This window comes from Macaca nemestrina, chromosome 1, assembly GCF_043159975.1.
Source record: "Macaca nemestrina isolate mMacNem1 chromosome 1, mMacNem.hap1, whole genome shotgun sequence".
Classification (NCBI taxonomy): domain Eukaryota; kingdom Metazoa; phylum Chordata; class Mammalia; order Primates; family Cercopithecidae; genus Macaca; species Macaca nemestrina.
The window spans coordinates 218,447,554-218,468,228 of NC_092125.1; the positions used below are offsets into that span (position 1 = coordinate 218,447,554).

At 40.4% G+C, this 20,675-nt stretch overlaps 1 protein-coding gene and 1 non-coding gene across 4 annotated transcripts in view; both read right to left on the minus strand.

Annotated features, from left to right (window-relative positions):
* LOC105473221 (spen family transcriptional repressor) overlaps window positions 1–20,675 on the minus strand; it is a 99,922-nt gene that overhangs the window by 24,266 nt on the left and 54,981 nt on the right. For all 3 annotated transcript variants that reach the window (XM_024790146.2, XM_011726894.3, XM_011726895.3), the window contains 3 exons: window positions 7,239–7,399; window positions 5,733–5,933; window positions 713–864 (listed from right to left, as the gene is read on the minus strand). In XM_024790146.2, coding sequence (XP_024645914.2) covers window positions 713–864; window positions 5,733–5,933; window positions 7,239–7,399 — 514 coding nt within the window. The remainder of the gene's footprint in view (window positions 1–712; window positions 865–5,732; window positions 5,934–7,238; window positions 7,400–20,675) is intronic.
* On the minus strand, window positions 6,037–6,137 carry LOC112425134 (small nucleolar RNA U13). The gene has a single exon (XR_003016147.1). It is a non-coding gene; the product is annotated as a small nucleolar RNA U13 (small nucleolar RNA).

Below are 20,675 nucleotides of genomic sequence, written 5' to 3' on the forward strand. Positions count from 1 at the left end.
TGAAACCCCGTCTCTACTAAAAAAAAATACAAAAAATTAGCCGGGCGAGGTGGCGGGTGCCTGTAGTCCCAGCTACTTGGGAGGCTGAGGCAGGAGAATGGCGTGAACCCAGGAGGCGGAGCTTGCAGTGAGCTGAGATCCGGCCACTGCACTCCAGCCTGGGCGACAGAGTGAGACTCCGTCTCAAAAAAAAAAAGACAAAAACAAAAACAAAAACAAAAAACAGAACCCAAAGAACAAAGATAAAAATTGGGTAAGAATCAGTCTGGGCAACACGGCAAAACACCACCTCTACAAAAAACCACGAAAATTAGCTGGGCATGGTGGGACACGTCTGTAAGTCCCAGCTACTCAGGAGACTGAGAGATGGGAGGATCACTTGAGCCCAGGAAGTTGAGGCTGCCTTGAGTCGTAATCATGACACTGCACTCCAGGCTGGGAGACAGAGTGATACACTGTCTCAAAAAAAAAAAAAAAAAGAGAGAAATAAGAAATTATGTATGTGTAAACAAAGGACATATATTACATTTTTACACACATATATAGAACCATACCCAATGGGTTTCTCTGGATTATCTTTTAGCAAGAGCTAAAAGCACACAGCAATATTCATTACACCATTAAACATCACCTTTCCAAATATAATCTGTACTATATGCTTTATGTGTTATGACAAAGACCTAAAATTGTTTTCATAGTAAAAGCAACATACCACAATTTCTCCAAAGCGTTGGAAGATGTTGCGAAGGTCATGGTAAGTAGTGGTTTTTTCAAGGTTGCCAATAAAGAGAGTTCTTGTTGCTTTGGGGTGAAATTCATCTATCCTTTCATCCAAGGGGCGAAATTCATTTTCACTTTCCGTTTCTGTAAGTGGAATGGGGGCCGAGTAAAAAGAAAAGAGGGTATTTTAATGCATATTTATATATCATGGAAAAAAATCTACATTTAAAAAACAAAATGTCTGAAATAATAGGCTTGAATACTCACACAAACTGAAATACCATAAACACCTTCAGAAATAGCCACCCCTTATTAACTCTAAAGCAAAAAAGGAATACAAAGGCTAAAGAAACATTTTTTTAAAAATTAAGGCTAAAGTAACACTTTGTTTAACCTTTAAAAAATAAACTGATTTAAATCTGCTAAATTAGCTGGGAATGGTGGCTCACGCCTGTAATTCCAGCACTTTAAGATGACAAGGTGGGAGGATCGCTTGAGCCCCCAAGTTTGAGACTAGCCTGGGCAACATGTTGAAACCCCATCTCTACCAAAAAAAAAAAATTAGCCAGGTATGGTGGCGCACGTCTGTATTCTCAGCTACTCGGGAGGCTGAGGTGGGAGAATAGCATGAGCATGAGAAGTTGAGGCTGCAGTGAACTGTGATCGTGCCACTGCACTCTAGCCTGGGTGATGAGAGAACCTGTCTCAAAAATAAAATAGAAAAAATAAAGCAGATATCTTTGCTAAGGTGATCTGTTGTCGTTTTTGGGGCAGAGTCTCGCTCTGCCACCCAGACTGGAGTGTACTGGAACGATCATGGCTCACAGAAGCCTCAACCTCCCAGGCTCAAGCAATCCTCCAACCTCAGCCTCCTAAGTAGTTGGGACCACCGGTGCATGCCATCATGCCTCGCTAGTTTTTTTCCCCCCACGCCATAGAGATAAGGACTCACTTTGTTGCCCAGGCTGGTCTCAAGCAATCCTCCTGCCTCAGCCTCCCAAAGTGCTGGGATTACAGGCGTGAGCCACTGCACTTGGCCTGATTTGTTTTAAAAATAATCACTGACACAGAAACAGATTTTAAACCCCAGCAAAAAAGGTAATTAATTATTTGAGCCTAATCCTAATTTCCAAAATTACGTGGCAGGCTCTCAATTTGGAGTATAAAACTACACTCTGAAATAGATACAAAAACTCAGCTGAAAATAGTCCACCTTCATTGTTTGTTTAATTTCATTTACTTTTCAACATTTTACAAGATATTTAGCATTTCGCCCCTCTCATACTAACACAATAAATCAACTGTCTACATGCATAAATTTTAGATATAAGAGTAACTATGAAAACTGATTAAAGCAGTATGTTTTAAATATCTTTTGATATTGCATGGTCCCCAATGACAAACGGAAAGAGGTTAAGTGATTGTTATGACTTCTTTTCTTTTCTTTTTTTTTTTGAGACGGAGTTTCGTTCTTGTCGCCCAGGCTGGAGTACAGTGGAGCAATCTCAGCTCACTGCAATCTCTGCCTCCTGGATTCAAGCAATTCTCCTGCCTCAGCCTTCCAAGTAGCTGGGATTACAGGCGCCCACCACCACGCCTAGCTAATTTTTTGTATTTTTAGTAGAGGCGGGGTTTCGCCATGTTGAGCACGCTAGTCTCGAACTTCTGATCTCAGGTGATCCACCCGCCTCAGCCTCCCAAAGTGCTGGGATTACAGGTGTGAGACACCACATCCGGCCTCTATTTTTTTATGATCAAAAGCCCTGGCTTAACTTGTAATTTATCATAGCCTTTCTCTGAACCTCCATTTATAAACTTGGTCTAAGGCAGGAACACTCAAGGTTTTGTAGATAACAATTATAGGAAACTACTGTGTGTTCTTTTTTCTTAATGTAAAACAAAGCCATCCAAAAAATTAATATTTAATCAACTTTACTGAAATGAAGCATTTAGGGTCAGCCATTGAACATTACTGATAATGTCAACGACACTGGTATTTTTAAAACTCAATTTCAGGGACCTTAAGTCAGAATACATCTCACTTCTGAGTCCAGACTGATGGCTCCAATGGTAGCTCAATTAATCTTACCACTTTCATCAATCAGACTATGATGTACTTTCACAAACTCAGGTGGACCCAGAAACTGCCCAGGGCTCATAATAGCTGTCTCCATATATTCTGCATATGTCAAAGGAATATATCTAATTTTAAGCTCAATTTGGTCTTCATTTAAATGTGGGCAGACATTTGAGAATATTTCAAAAAATTCAGATAGAATATTGAGGTTTGTGCTCCGAAAGGCAGAATCACAAGAGGAAAGCATGATTTGCAACTATTAAAATCTGTAACGGCTTCATTCCCACCAAATGGCCTGGTACATTTACTTTCTTTCTTTCTCCCCCTTGGAGACAGGGTCTTGCTCTGTTGCCCAGGCTGGAGTGCAGTGGTGGGATCATAGCTTACTGCAGCCTCAAACTCCTGGGCTTAAGCAATCCTCCCACCTCAGCCTCCCAAGTATCTGGGACTACAGGGCCTGGTTTTTTATTTTTTGTAGAGATGGGGTCTCACTTTGTGGCCCAGGCTCATCTCAAACTCCTGGGCTCAAGCGATCCTCCTGCCTCAGCCTCCCTGCCTCAGCCTCCCAGTGTTTATAGGCATGAGCTTGGTCAGGCATAGTGGCTCATGCCTATAATCCTAGCTCTTTGGGAGGCCAAGACAGGAGGATCGCTTGAGCCCAGGAGGCCGAGGTTTTGGTGAGCTATGATTATGACACTACACTCCAGCCTGGGTGGCAACAGAGTGAGACCCTGTCTCCAATCAATCAATCAATCAATCAATCAATCAATCAAGGTGTGAGCCACCACGCTCAGCAGTAAATTTTCAAGATCGGAAATTCAGTTAGCAAAAGAAAAAAAAAAAAAAGTTTTTCACATGTAGTCCACTTAACCTTCACAACCAGTCAAAGTCTTAATGTCCACACACATTTGGGAAAAAATTTCTTGAACCTGTAATTTCATGTTTAGGGGATTGTAATGCAATGTATGGGAAAAGAAATCTTAGAGGCCACCAAGCGGTCTATATGCAAAGTTAGGTTTCTTGGATTTGGATCTTTGAAAATAATCCTTGACCTAAGCAATCAGCTTAATACATTTCAATATAACATTCATGATTTAACCATCTGACAGCAAAATTCCAACTAAGTCTCCATACTCAAAATTCAACTGCTTTCACATATCCCATTTAACTGGTATTTAATGTTGTCCTATCTGGGAAAATTATTTAGCTTTTCTTATGTTTGAATCAACCAAACTTCTCAAAATTTTCACTGGCAAGTAGGTAAATCCTACTTCCTAGGTGCTAAATATCTAGGTTAAAAGCTTTTTACAGTAAAAATCTCAAGCTAGCCCTACCATCTAGAGATAAAAGTTACATACTGAATGCCCTGGATGAGATCTTCCTTACTTAATAATTATAATTGGCTCTAGAAATGTATATAGATCATATGACATTCTAAATGTTTCTCAAGCAGTTCTGACCTGTTCCAAATATGTTAAATTTTAAAGAACTCCTGGAGTTGCTCTTAGTTTAGTAAAATTTAGGGCAGTCCATCTCAAACTTGATGGAAGAAGGTCTGTGAAGGCTTAACCTATTATCCTTTGAAAAGATAATACTCCTTTGAATTGTTATGTTTCATGGTAACATCAGAGTGACCATTTTGCAGTGATCGCCCTAAAAATTCCATGCCAGTTTTACTATGCAAATAACATATTTGTGCATCCTCATCAGGGGAACTACATTTTTTTTCTTTGTAATTGTCTAATAAATGAATTCTGAGAATATTCATATTTATCCTATAACAGGCCATGTTTACCCTACAAATTCCACTTAAAAGTCTTACAAGTTCAATTGTCTCAGCTTCATAAGGTGACCATAAATTTTTAATGTTTCTATTGATTCCTTTACAGATTTACTCACAAGTTCTCTTAAATCAGGGGTTCCCAAACTTAAGTTTGTAAATTCTGAATCAGTAAGCTGGAGCAGAGTTAAAGAGTCTGCATTTTTAAACAAGTACTGCAGGCGGTCCTGAAACAGGAGAAATGCCGATGCAAGCCATGTGTGAGATTTCCTGCCTTACAACAGGTTTCACAGGTAGGTTCATGATAATAAAATGTTCCCTGGAAATTCTCAGCGGGTTGCACCGATAAGGCTTATTCCTGTTACTCTGTCTTCAAGGTCATGCAAGCTGGAAAAACAGACGCAATTTGTATTTGGTATAATAGAAATAAAATTGTTCTAACAAGTCCCTCGCATCAATATTAAGAGGTAGTTTGCCTTCTTTTTTCTTTTTATTTTATTTATTTATTAAGATACAGTGTTGCTCTGTCACCCAGGCTGGAGTGCAGTGATGCGATCTCAGCTCACTACAACCTCCACCTCCCAGGTTCACACAATTCTCCTGCCTCAGTCTCCCAAGTAGCTGGGATTACAGGCGTGCACCACCACACCCAGCTAATTTTTGTATTTCTAGTAGAAACAGGGTGTCACCATGTTGGCCGGGCTGGTCTTGAACTCCTGACCTCAGATGATCCAGTCTCCAAAGTGCTGGGATTACAGGCATGAGCCACCGCGCCCAGCCAGAAGTAGTTTCCTTTCTAATTCAAGGTAATTCTGTTGTCATACTCCTAGGAGCTACCTCCTAGTTTTGATAAATTCAATCCTTTTGGGATGGCTGGACTTAATAAGGGTCTACAGTTCTGCCTTTCAGACTCTTAACAGTTACCAAGTCTCCATTATAGCAACAGAAAAATCTATCCTCCCTAACCAAAACAATGCTTTTTATTAAGTTGAACAATAAATAGAACCATCTTTTAAAACAGAAGACAATGGAAACATGTCAATAAATAAAGCCAGAATAGTGTCCTCATTCAGGATCATACGCTGCCTTCTCATATACTGCAACACAAACAGTGTGTATGATGTGTAACTCAAACTCGCCTTGCTTGTGTCTTACCTGGACCTATCCAAGCTGTTACTTCAATCTGCATGCCAAAGAAAAGTTTTCCTTTTGATGCAGTCAAGGCTTTTTCTTGGTCCTCTTGCTGACGAAAGAATACCAGACCATACCTCTCTTCTGAAGTTCCATGTATCTGCACAGAAGTTACTTTTCCAAATTTCTTAAATTCATGGAAAAGGCCATCTTTAAGGCTTGTATCTAAATTCCCAAACAGAACCAAGTTATTAATTCTTCTAATTTAATTATAACTCAATAAGCAACCTACTAAATCTTTAGCCTGATTTTCTCATTTTTTTGTTCATGTCAGATAGGTAATATGCCAATGTCGTAACAAGGTTTGAAGGAGGCACAGCGCACACGGCGTGAAAACCCAATAATCATGCTTATGAACCACAAATGGATCTAGCCTGAGATGTGACTTAAGTTTTATTGTCATTAAAACATTACTTTTTCAAACAAAAAAGCTCCAAAAACACATTTTGGAGATTATTGTACAAGTCTGAAAATAAACTAAGTGTTAGATGACAGTATTGGTTATTTGTTAGGTAAGAATGATACTGTAGTTATCCAGAAAAATGCCCTTATATATTACAGATATATACATAAATATGTATCTGTAAGTGGGTGTGAAATAAAACAACATCAAGGATTCACCCTAAAGGTTAAAAAAAAAAAAAAAAAAAAAAAGAGTAGGAAAGCCGGAAGACAGGAAACAGATAAAGCAAAAATGGCAAAATGATGATTTCTGAATCTTGGGTATAACGGGAGTTCATTTTGCTATTCCTTCTACTTTGGGGTATGTTTCATAATAAAAATTTTCTATATATATTTATAAAGTGTTAAAGACTTGAAATGGAAAGGCATCTTTCTATCTTTCCAAGGATCATCTCAATGATAAAATTGTGTGAGAAGTGTCATGTAGCATGCTAAACAATTTTAATATCCTTTACAGATGAATCATACCATCTGGGGGTCTTGTGTTAATTTGCTTTATTAGAAATATAAAAGGTGTATAGAAAGGCAAGCCAATTTTACTCCCTTGTCCATTTCTAAATTACCAAGTACTCTAAATCAAAAGCTCATCAACATTGATGTCTCAATAACTCTACTGACAAACCTGATACATAAGCTTTTAGGCTATTTTAATAAATAATTTAAGCAATCACTGAAATACACTTAGCTAAGAAATACTTAATTTGGTCTTTGTTGGTATGACTATATACTAACAGTTTTAACTTGTTTACATGCTCAACATGACTAATGTAGGAGTAACAGTATATTATGGTCAGCTGTCAATTAAAAATATTACGAGTAAAGGAGAGACCACAGAATAGCTTAAGCAGACTTTTCCATTATTCATAGGTTTCCTCATTTAAAACGTTAATATTTTGAAATGGGTTTTCCATCATAATTTTATGCCCAAAGTTATTTCAATGTAATGCAGTATCATACCTCATTCCTCAGTAGTAGCACAGAGGAAAGGACATTCACACAAAATTTTACCTGTAGAGCGTACTGGAAGATTCTGGACCTTGATCCCAAAACTTTTACGGGGCTCATCTTTTTCCAGAGATGAAAGCAACTGCGAAGTGGGTGCTGGGACTGCTGCAGACTGAACTGATCGAGCTGGAGAATCATCACTTGAACTACTGCTGGAATCACTGCTGCAAAAAGGCAACAACAACAACAAACTTCAGTGAAAAGACAAACAGAAAATGAGTAGCATTAGAAAATTTCTTAAAATAACTAACAGGTCTAAACTTCGGGCTGGGATTTCTGGAGGCCCTGCATTCTACACATCTCTCTCATACTCTACCTTTAGAGGTGGCAGAAGACGATAAACATGCAGGAGCACAAAAGTATAATCTTCATTTACCACCACGTACCACCAATGCAAGTGTTGCATTCTATTAATAACGTGAACAAATTTTTTCAAATGAAGTAAGACTAGTGAATTCAATTCACTTAGTGTAATAATAATAATAGTAAGTATATGGGTTTGGGATTCAGAGGTCTGGATTCAAATCTTGGATCCGACATATAGCACGTGTAAGTGGACAAATCACTTAACACCTTTGAAATGGGTTTCCTATCATAATTTTATGCCCAAAGTTACTGCATGCAACACAGGACTCTCAGCCAACGTAATAAAACTAAATGAAAATAGTATTTCTAAAGTTTCATCATACCCAATTTCCCCCAATATCAAATGTGTAAAATGAAAATAATCATAATAGTACCTATATCACAGGGTTAAGAAATAAAACAGTCGGGGCACAGTGGCTCACGCCTGTAATCCCAGCACTTTGGGAGGCCGAGGCAGGCGAGGTCAAGAAATTGAGAAAATCCTTGCCAACATGGTGAAAACCCGTCTCTACTAAAAATATAAAAATTAGGTGAGTGTGGTGGCGTGCACCTGCAGTCCCAGCCACTCGGGAGGCTGAGGCAAGAGAATCACTTGAACCCGGGAGGCTGAGGTTGCAGTGAGCCAAGATCGTGCCACTGCACTCCAGCCTGGGTGACAGAGCAAGACTCCATCTTCAAAAAAAAAAAAAAGAATTAAATGAAACAACACATGAGTTTACAGAGTTTAGAATATGACAGGTATCCAATAAATAAAACAGAGCTGGGTGTGGTGGCTCACATCTATGATCCCAGCACTTTGGGAGGCAGAAGCGGGAGGATCGCTCAAAGCCAGGAGTTTGAGACCAGCCTGGGTAACAGAGTCAGGCCTTGTTTTTAAAACAAACAAACAAACAAATAAATGAAGCAGTACTTCTCAGTTACTATTAGTAGTAGTAGCAGCACTACTATCTCATGGGTAATTTTTAGGAAAACAATAGCCAAAATAATTTTCCAGGTAGATGCAATTTTTAAATTACTGAAGGACTAATGAATAAATATTATGTGAGTTACTACACTCATGTTACTTTAGGCTTTCTTCACTGTGGATAACATGGAAAAGTGATAGTTAATGAAACTAATCTCTTCAGTTTAATAAAATCCTCAAATAGAAAGATAGTCAACTGAAGGACAAGAAGGAAATACTACTTACACAGTCAAATTAAGAAAAAAATATATTTAAATAAGTTTATTATGCCTTACTTCTCTATGCAAGTTCATAGAAAAAAGTTTATTATGCCTAAGAACTATGTGAGAAACATAAAATTCTCCTTTCAGTACTGGACACGCAAGACTTTTGTGGCTTGCTTTTATGGCATTCTCAAATAGGTTAATAAAAAGTTATTTACAGATTTTACTATCTTTCTGAAATTTTGCTTCATATTCTCCTCCATGTTATAAAGCCCTCACCTTTCAAGCAAATCATTTTGAGTAGTGAATCCATCTTAAGCACACTAGCTATAGGACAAGACTCAGGGTAGTTTCTGTCTTCGCACTAGAACTACAGCTCTCATATTCAGGACAATCACTAATCCATCCAGACAAATGAGTCCAAATCTAGGTTGAAAAAAATTTGCTACAGCCCTTTTTTTTTCTTTTGAGACAGAGTAAGGCTGGAGTGCAGTGGTGTGATCGTGGCTCACTGCAACCTCCACCTCTTGGGTTCAAGTGATTCTCATACCTCAACCTCCTGAGTAGATGGAATTACAGGCATGCACCACCGTGCCCAGCTATTTTTTGTATTTTTAGTGGAGATGGGGTTTCACCATGTTGCCCAAGTTGGTCTCGAACTCCTGACCTCAAGTGATCCGCCCACCTCAGCCTCCCAATGTGCTGGGAAATACAGGCATGAGCCAACACATCCAGCTGCTACAGCATTTTTTAAAAGCTAAATAAATTCTATGTTTTCTTATAGAAAACTAAAGATGTTTCTAGAAAACTAATAATTTACACACCATTTTTAGCTCTCACATGTTACAGCAATAGATGAAAATTTGACTGGGTGCAGTGGCTTAGTTCCTGTAATCCTACCACTTTGAGGCCAAGGCAGGAGGACTGCTTGAGGCCAGCAGTTCAAAACCAGCCTGGTCAACATAGCAACACCCCATCCCTACAAAAGAAAAATTAAAAAATTAGCTGGGCATGGTGGCACATACCTGTAATCCCAGCTACTTGGGAGGCTGAGGCAGAGGATCACATGAGCCTAGGAGTTTGAGGTTGCAGTGAGCCATGGTCACACCATTGCACTCCAGCCGAGGCAACAGAGTGAGACCCTGTCTCAAAAAAAAAAAAAGATGAAAACATGCCAGGCGCAGTGGCTCATGCCTGTAATCCCAGCACTCTGGGAGGCCAAGGCAGGTGAATCACTTGCGGCCAAGAGTTCGAGGCTAGCCTGGCCAACATGGTGAAACCTCATCTCTACTAGAAATACAAAAATTAGCCGGGCTTGATGGCACATGCCTGTAATCCAAGCTACTTGGGAGGCTGAGGCATGAGAATCACTTGAACCAGGGAGGCAGAGGCTGCATTAAACTCTGATTGCGCCACTGCACTCTAGCCTGGGCGACAGAGTGAGACTGTCTCAAAAAAAAAAAAAAAAGAAAGAAAGAAAGAAAAGAAAAAGCTTAATAAGGTTATCAGCATTTTCTGATAGTGGTTTGAAATGCAGGAAAATAAACCTGTCAGTTCAAACTACTAGGGATAAAGGCCTTGAGATAAAATCATAAGCTGTCATTGCTAGGCCCCTTATGAATGACTTAGGTTTAGCTTTCCCATCTATAAGAAGAAAAAATGATTGCTGATCATCCAGCAAAAGCAGTGTTACTAATATTAAGTAAATACTATCCTGAATACGATATTGTCATTGATATTAGGGTTTAATGAAATTATCTTAATTAAATTATCTTAATCATAAACATTAAGGAAAATATTTTAATTACAATACTACCAATATTATATACACCAAATTTCCTTAGCAACAGTGGTTACAGAGGTAAACAATCACGAGCAAAAGCAAAATGTACGGATTGAAATCATTAATAAGGGCCAAGTGCGGTGGCTCATGCCTGTAATCCCAGCACTTTGGGAGGCCGAGGCAGGCAGATCAGGAGGTCAAGAGATCGAGACCATCCTGGCCAACATGGTGAAACCCCATCTCAACTAAAAATACAAAAAAATTAGCTGGGTGTGGTGGTGCGCGCCTATAGTCCCAGCTACTCAGGAGACTGAGGCAGGAGAACTGCTTGAACCCGGGAGGCGGAGGTTGCAGTAAGTCAAGATTGCACCACTCCGCTCCAGCCTGGGGACAGAGCAAGACTCTGTCTAAAAAAAAAAAAAAGAAATCATTAATAAGTCAACAAAAAGTTCTACACAAGCTTGTATTATAAAAATGAAGGCCGGGCACGGTAGCTAACACCTGTAATCCAAGCACTTTGGGAGGCCAAGGCAGATGGATCACCTGAGGTCAGGAGTGTGAGACCAGCCTGGCCAACATGGTGAAATCCCATCTCTACTAAAAATACAAAAGTTAGCCAGGCATGGTGGTCCATGCCTGTAATCTCAGCTACTCAGGAGGTTGAGACAGGAGAATCACTTGAACCTGGGAGGTGGAGGTTGCAGTGAGCCGAGATCGTGCCATTGCACTCCAGCCTGGGCAACAACAGCGAAACTCCATCTCGAAATATAAATAAAATAAAATAAAAATAAAAATGGAGGCGGCTGGGTGCAGTGGCTCACACCTGTAATCCCAGCACTTTGGGAGACTGAGGCAGGGAGATCACCTGAGGTCAGGAGTTTGAGACCAGCCTGGCCAACATGGTGAAACACCATCTCTACTAAAAATACAAAAATTAGCCAGGTGTGGTGGCGTGTGCGTGTAATCCCAGCTACTCTGGAGGCTGAAGCAGGAGATTCACACTTGAACCCAAGAGGCAGAGGTTGCAGTGAGCCAAGGTTGCGTCATTGCATTCCAGCCTGGGCAATAAGGGCGAAACTCCGTCTCAGAAAAAAAAGAGAGAGAAAAGATAATCAGTGGTGACGATGCCTTTAAAATGAAGTACAAAAATAATGGTAGAAATCAGATTTATTATAAACATTTATACACATTTATACTATAAACATTTAAACAGATTTATTATAAACATTATCACAGGCCATTATTATAAACATTATTACAGGCACGGTGGCTCATGCCTGTAATCCCAGCACTTTGGGAGGCCGAGGCGGGTGAATTACCTGAGGTCAGAAGTTTGAGACCTCAAAAAAGAAAAAAAAAAAAACTATCACACTCTCTTTGGGTGAATCCCCTGCTGCCACACCAATTCTGAAACAAAATGTAGAATTTAACTTTCAGAATCATCTGCTGATTAATGTGAGGTGGCAACGAGAAGGGAAGACTGGTTTTAAAACGAATTATGAAACAATAAAAATGGTACAAGTTTTTAGTTCACCTGTTTTTTTTTTTTTTTTTTTTTTTTGAGATGGAGTTTCGTTTTTATTGCCCAGGCTGGAGTGCAGCTCACTGCAACCTCTGCCTCCCAGGTTCAAGTGATTCTCCTGCCTCAGCCTCCCAAGTAGTTTGTTGGTCAACATGCCCAGCTACTTTTGTATTTTTAGTAGAGACAGGGTTTCACCATGTTGGTGAGGCTGGTCTCGAACTTCTGACCTCAAGTGATCCACCTGCCTTGCAAACTGCAATGTACCACGGATTTCAAGATCCTGAATTAAAATGAGGGCATGAATGTAGGCCCTCAAATACTTTTCAGTCCTACTAAATTGACAGAAGGCCCAAATGCCTGGAATTCTTGTCCATTTTTAATTTTTATGTTCGTAATTTACTTGTTAGAGCTAAAGAATCACAACAGTTCATCAAAATGCATGAGATAGTATTCAATTGTTCTTAAAAGCCAAAAATAGTTCATCAGAAGCTAATGTGAGTTGTCTTAAAGAAGTAGTAATAACAGTGTATTGACTAATTGTTTTAAGAAAGTGGAATTTACCCAAGCACAACAATTGTTCAGTATCAATTAAAAGTTGTTATTCTAAAGAACTGGAAGCCAGGCATGGTGCATAGTCCCAGCTACTCTGGAGGCTGAGGCAGGAGGATCCCTTGAGCTCAGGAGTTTGAGACCAGCATGCACATGACATAGCAAGACCCCAGTCTCTTCAAAAACAACAACAATTTGAGACCAGGCACAACACTTTGGGAGGCCAAGGCAGGCAGATTACTTGAGCCGAAGAGTTTGAGACCAGCCTGGGCAACAGGACAAAACCCATCTCTACAAAAAATTAGGCACGGTGGCATGTGCCTGTGGTTCCAGCTACCTAGGAGTCTAAGGTGGGAGGGATCACCTACGCCCAGGAGGTCAAGGCTGTAGTGAGGTGTGATCGTGCCACTGCACTCCAGCCTGGGCTGGAACACAATTTTAAAGAAAGCTAGTTACACTTCTCTTAACCACATTTCCAAAGACAATTAAGGACAAATTATTTCCTATAATTTGTAATTATTGAAAAAAATGAAGAAGTAGATCTGACCAGTATTTTCTTATGAAGAAATATAAGAGTAAGCAACTGGTTACATAACAATTCTTGATAAACAAACAGAATATAGGATGCTAGGATTCTCATAAACCAAATAATGATATCATATTATCTACTAACCCTATTCCTGCAGCCATTTTACACACAGAACTACATGAGCATTTGACTTTTACCACTGAAAATGCCAAGGCACTGGGTATGCTATTTATAAGATGACTCAGGCTATGTTTGTTAACATACAAGAGCAACATCTAATTACTGACTTCTGTATCCCTGTATTATTTGTAAACATTTACTTATGGCAAATATGCATCTATACTGTTTTTTTTTTTAAAGCTGGAAGATTAAAAAGCATTTAACCAAATCAAGTTGAGAAACAAAACTCTAGCATAAACCAGTATTTTTAGAAAAGAGCAATCAGGGCAATTAGAAAATATTGCAACTAAGACAGTTAGAAGGGCCCATATGTCATAACCAGGTATCTCCCTACCCATCAGATAGCTAATAATTTTTCTCTCCATATGATCAATATATAATTTGGGTCAATATATAATTGGGGTCAAAAGATTTTCAATCAGGTTTGGGTGCCCACTGGTTCTTATCTAATTTCTATTAGAATAATCATCTATTTTAACTTTTATTTATTTTATTTTTTGTAGAGATAGGGTCTTATTTTGTTGCCCAAGCTGATCTCCAATTCCTGGGCTCAAACGACCTGCCCACCTCAGCCTCTAAAAGTACAGATTATAGGTGTGAGCCACCATTCCTGGCCCATAATCTCTTAAACAGAATGCATCACCACACCAAATAATAATACTTCCACATCTCATTTTTTTAATAAGTCCAAATTGTATCTTTCTAGCGCAGCAATTATCTAAGCATAAGAGGACCTGTGAGGACCCAAAATCCTTTTAGGAGATCTGTGAGACCTTCCCTATTTCAACTGTGTATCTGTGAGGCCAGATTTTCTTCATATACTTCACCCAAAAAACCTTATAATCACAGTTTGAATACAGAATTGGTTATGAGAATCTAACTATCTTACTAAACCAGACATTTAAAAGATTTTCAGGCGGGGCACAGTGGCTCACGCCTGTAATCCCAGCACTTTGGGAGGGTGAGGCAGGAAGATCACTTGAGGTCAGGAGTTTGAGATCAGCCTGGCCAATATGGCAAACCCCCAACTCTGCTAAAAATACAAAAATTAGCTGGGCGTGGTGGCACATGGCCACAGTCCCAGCTACTTGGGAGGCTGAGGCACGAGAATGGTTTGAACCTGGGAGGTGGAGGTTGCAGTGAGCTGAAATCATGCCACTGCACTCCAGACTGTCTCAAAAAAAAAAAAAAAAGTAAAAAATAAAAGATTTTCAAAAAATAAAATGTTATTCTCACTAAAGCAAAAATTTTAAAGTTTAAATTTCCGTAGATACTATCCACAATAAACGAAAGCCCGATAATTTTAAAATGTAAAGTCTTAAGCCTAGAAAGTTTTAAAAACAGTTCAGCAGTCTGATGTGACACCACTACCATTTTCAACCCCACCACTTCTGATGTAACCTGAATTTAAGCCTTTTTTGTTGTTGTTGTTTTTGTTTTGTTTTGTTTTGTTTGAGATGGAGTCTCACTCTGTCACCCAGGCTGGAGTGCAGTGGCAAGATCTCAGCTCACTGCAACTTCCGATTCCCAGGTTCAAATGATCCTCCCACCTCAGCCTTCTGGGTAGCTGGGACCACAGACCACAGGTAGGGACCACCACGCCCAGCTGGGTTTTTTTTTTTTTTTTTTTTTTTTTTTTTTTCATTTTTAGTAGAGACAGGGTCTTGCCACGTTGTCCAGGGTGGTCTTGAACTCCTGAGCTCAAGCAATCCGCTGACCTCGGCCTCCTGGCTCATTACAGGCATGAGCCACCACACCCAGCTCTTTTTTTTCCCCCCAGAGTCTCACTCTTTCCCTCAGGCTGGAGTACAGCAGCGCAATCTTGACTCACTACAACCCCTGCCTCCCAGGTTCAAGCAATTCTGCTGCCTCGGCCACCCTGACACCTTTTTTTTTTTTTTTTTTTTTTTTAAAGGGACGAGGTATTACTATGTTGCCCAGGCTGGCCTCAAACTCCTGGGCTCAACATCCTCCTGTCTCAGTCACCCTAGAAGAAGCTGGAACCACATGCATACACCACCACACCTGACTCAAGCCTCCATTTTTTTTTTTTACTCCAAAAAATAATAGGGAAATAATCAACTGGGTGACCTGCCAAGATACTTCATTTTGCCTCTTAACTTGAATTTCCCTAGTGGTTAGCAGACCTCATGATCTTTCAACGTCCCTACTAGTTTTAGCAGGGTTCTACAACATTTTTGTTGTCACAGTAGGGGTGGGGTGGGGTAGGGTTACCGGCATCTGCTAAGTACCCTACAGTGCACAGGACAGTCCCAACAAAGAATTCTCTGCTCTCAAATGTGAACAGTGCCAAGGCTGAAAAACCCTGGCCTATGTTATTTCTTGGACTGCTTTCCTGTCTTTTGAAAAACCAACATGCTAATTTCAAGCTGTGAGCCAAATGCAGGATCCTTAACGTTGATTATTCTTCCTCATTACTAATGCATCATTTCATAAAAATCTTTGAATTGTAGGAAAAAAATGTAAACTTCTGAAAATCAGACTTCCTCAAGAAGAAGCTGAGATCTAAAACACTCTGGTGTCACTTGATTTTGGAAAACGTGATAAAAAGGTTAAGTATAAACAACTTTTTTACAATATGTACTTTACCATTCAATACCAAGGTCACAGTACTTTATAGACAAAACCGTTTTACAATTTTTAAACAAGTTGTAAGTAAAATATATACAGTATTGCTACTCATACTCTAGTATAAGGTTTACATCAATGAAAACAATTCCATTCATATTGAAATGGTTTTTATAGTACAACAGCTTTCCTTACCTTCAACCTAGGGCCTGAAGGTGGTAGTTTAATATCACAATTAGATTTTTCCTCACCAAAATACAATGCTCAGAAGAAATTAGAAAAAGGTCTATTTCACACAATAAGGTTAATGGGGTATTTCGCTTTATAATTTTAAGACATTTTAAATTTCCTTTAAAAAGCACACTACAGGCCAGGGGTGGTGGCTCATGCCTGTAATCCCAGCACTTTGGTAGGCTGAGGAGGGTGGACCGCCTGAGATCAGGAGTTCAAGACCACCCTGACCAATATGCTGAAACCCAGTCTCTACAAACAATACAAAAATTAGCCAGGCATGGTGGCGTGAGGCTGTAATCCCAGCTACTCAAGAGGCTGAGGCAGGAGAACTGCTTGAACCCAGGAGGCGGAGGTTGCAGTGAGCCGAGAGCGCACCATTACACTCCAGCCTGGGTGACAGTGGCACTCTCAAAAAACGACGACAACAACAACAATAGAAACCACACTACAACTCAACAACAAAAATCAACCTGATTCAAAACTGGTCAAAGACTTCAAAGACATTTTTCCAAAGATATATAAATGGCAGATAAGCACAAGAAAAAATGCGCAACATCTAATAATTAGGGAAATGCAAATCATAACCATGTGAAATTGGGCTCATACTTGTAGTTGACACTACTTGGGAGCCTGAGGCAGAAGGATAGCATGAGCCCAGGAGTTCGAGTTCAGCATGAACAACACAGTGAAACCCTGGATCTTAAAAAAAACAAAAAAACAAAAACAAAAAACTCCACCACATGATACTTCACTTCACACCCACTAGGATGGCTACTATTAAAAACAAACTGCTGGGTGCAGTGGCTCATGCCTGTAATCCTAGCACTTTGGAAGGGTGAAGCAGGCAGATCACCTGAGCTCAGGAGTTCCAAGACCAGCCTGGCCAACATGGCGAAACCCTGTCTCTACAAAAAATTACCAAAAATAATTAGCCAGGCGTGGTGGTATGTGCCAATAATCCCAGCTACTTGGCGGGGGTGCTGAGGCAGGAGGATGGCTTGAACCTGGGAGGTCAAGGTTATAGTGAGCCAAAATCGCACTACTACACTGCAGCCTAGATGACAAAGTGAGACCCTATCTCAAAAAAAAAACAAGCAAACAAAATAACAAGTGCAGGATGTGAAGAAATTGGAACCCTTGTGCATTACTGGTGGGAAAGTAAAATGGTACAGCCATGGGGTTCCCCAAGCGCTAACTTACCACATGAACCAGCGATTCCACTATGGTTATATACCCAAGAGAAATGAAGACGGGAACTCAAATAGATATTTGTACACTCACATTCACAGCATGTTCAACACCCAAAAGGTGGAAGCAACCCAAGTGTCCATCGACAGATGAGTAAACAAAATATGGTATACACATAAAATAGAATATTATTCAGCCTTTAAAAGAAAGCAAATTTTGGCCGGGTGCAGTGGCTCATGCCTGTAACCCCAGCACTTTGGGAAGCCGAGGTGGACGGATCACCTGAGAGCAGGAATTCAAGACCAGCCTGGCCAACATGGTGAAACCCCATCTCTACTAAAAATACAAAAAAATTAGCTGGGCAGTAGTGGCGCATGCCTGTAATCCCAGCTACTCAGGAGCTGAGGCAGGAGAATCGCTTGAGCCTGGGAGGTGGAGGTGGCAGTGAGCCAAGATTGCACCACTGCACTCCAGCCAGGGCAACAGAGTGAGACCCTGTCTGGAAAAAAAAAAAAGAGGAAATTTTGACAAATGCTACATCATGAATGAACCTTGAAGATATTATGCTAAATGAAATAAACAGCCATACCCAAAAAATATTGTATGATTCCATTTATAGGAGGTACCTAGAGTAGTCAATTTCATAAAGGCAGAAAATAGAATGGTGGTTGCCAGGGGCTGGGGGAAAGGGAGAATTGGGAGTTATTGTTTAATGGGTATAGAGTTTCAGTTGGGGAAGATGAAAACGTTCTGGAGATAAGATGGTAGTGATGGTTGCAAAATAATGTCAATGTATTTAAGTGCCACTGAACTGAACACTTAAAAATGGTTAAAATGGTAAATTTTATTTTATACACATACACACGATAAATTAAGAAGTAAAATACAAAGTTAGTGGTCACTCTCTATGTTCCTTAGAAAAAGATGAGCAATTCCAAACCAGTCAAAGTAAGCTACCTACTGCTTTTTGTCTACAATGCTCTGCTCAATCAAGGGGTTTCACAACCTGTCTTTCCCAGGTAAAGTTCCTCAGAGATGACATCAGGGCAATGAGTCAGACCTAACTGGTGACTGTGCGACTATTACAAAAGAAACGGGGAAAGCATTGCAGGACTCAACTGTATAAATCATCAATGAAGCCCTTTAGAGCCAAAGTTAATGAAAAGTTATCCAAACTCTTTAAATTTAGGACATGTATTAAGAAAATGCTGTGTTGATACATTAAAACGCAAAAATGCGGCCAGGCGCGGTGGCCCAAGCCTGTAATCCCAGCACTTTGGGAGGCCGAGGCAGGTGGATCACCTAAGGTCAGGAGTTTGAGACCAGCTTGACCAATACGGTGAAACCCCGTTTCTACTAAAAAATACAAAAATTAGGCCGGGCGTGGTGGCTCACGCCTGTAATCCCAGCACTTTGAGAGGCCGAAGCGAGCGGATCACCTGAGGTCAGAAGTTTGAAGACCAGCCTGACCAACTTGGAGAAACTCTGTCTCTACTAAAAATACAAAATTAGCCAGGTGTGGTGGCTGGCGCCTGTAATCCCAGCTGCTCAGGATTACAAGCAGGAGAATCGCTTGAACCCGGGAGGCGGAGGTTGCGGTTAGCCAAGATTGTGCCACTGCACTCCAGCCTGGGAAACAAGAGCGAAACTCCATCTCAAAAAAAAAAAAGCCGGGCGTGCTGGTGTGCGCCTGTAATCCCTGCTATTTGGGAGGCTGAGACACAAGAATCACTTGAATCCAGGAGGTGGAGGTTGCCATGAGCCAGGGTCGCACCACTGCACTCCAACCTGGTGACAGAGCGAGACTCCATCTCCCCTCAAAAAAAAAAAGGCGTTTTTATTATGTAATCAATATTTTAACTTCAACTTTGTTCGGCCTATCAGATTTCTCCCATCACCAGAAACTACAAAGATTTCTAATGGGAAAAGAGCTGATATGATAATGATTAACTGAATTAGTAGAGTGAAACTGACAAAGGAGGAAAGCTTTCTCTTACTAGACATAGGTGGAGGTGGAAAAAGAACCATAACCCACCACCAACACTAACTTTTCTTTTCTCTTCTTTTTGGGACAAGGTCTCGCTCTGTCATCCAGGCTAGAGTGCAGAGGTGCAGTCATGGCTCACTGCAGCCTCAACCTCCTGGGCTCAAGCAATCCTCCCACCTCAGCCTCCTAAGTAGCTAGACCACAGGCATGCACCACCACACCAGGCTAACACTTAAAATTTCTTGTAGAGACAGGGTTTCACTATGTTGCCCAAGCTAGTAATTTTTCTGCTGACTACAATGACCCTTTATTGCTGATATAAACAACTAATAACATTTCCTAAAGATTACTTAGTACAAAATCTGGACCTCAGAAATTAACTTCTTAAAGCTCTCCTATTTTCCATCTAGACTTCACCTCTGAATATTTATAAACATCAAATAAATCTAAACCTTAGGCAGGTACTGGCTCCACTTAACTAATAAATTAATAGGTAAGATTTAGGCTTAACTATATTTAGTGTTGATGGTCACTAAAGTAATGGTAAAGGCTGGGCACAGTGGCTCACTCCTGTAATCTCAGCACTTTGGGAGGCCGAGGCAGGTGGATAACCTGAGGTCAGGAGTTCGAGACCAGCCTGACCAATATAGTGAAACCACGTCTCTACAAAAAATACAAAAATTTGCCAGGAGTGGTGACATGCACCTGCAGTCCCAGCGACGTGGGAGGCTGAGACAGGAGAATTGCTTGAATCTGGGAGGCGGAGATTGCAGTAAGCCAAGATCCCACCACTGCACTCCAGCCTCAGCAATAGAGTGAGACTGTCTCAAAAAAAAAAAAAAAAAAAGTGATGGTAAAATCAAATGCGATAATTAATCAGTTTTATTATTTCTCATCTATTCTCAAGTCCAATAGTTTACATAAATGAGAGGAAAAAAAGAAAATAATTAAAAGACTGCATTTTATAAAAGTGCCTTATTTTGGCAGAAAATGCTGTTTAAAATTGTGCTTAAATATGCTTTATGTGGTCAGCATGCTCACAAAAGATTAAGTATAGGCCAGGCGTGGTGGCTCACGCCTGTAATCCCCGCACTTTGGGAGGCCAAGACAGGTGGATCGCCTGAGGTCAGGAGTTCGAGACCAGCCTGGCCAACATGGTGAAACACCATCTCTACTAAAAATATTACAAAAAATTAGCCGAGCACGGTGGCACATGCCTGTAGTCCCAGCTACTCAGGAGACTGAGCGGGAGAATCGCTTGAAGCGGGAGAATCGCTTGAACCTGGGAGGCAGAGGTTGCAGTGAGCGGAGATCACGCCACTGCACTCTGCCCTAGGCAACAGAGT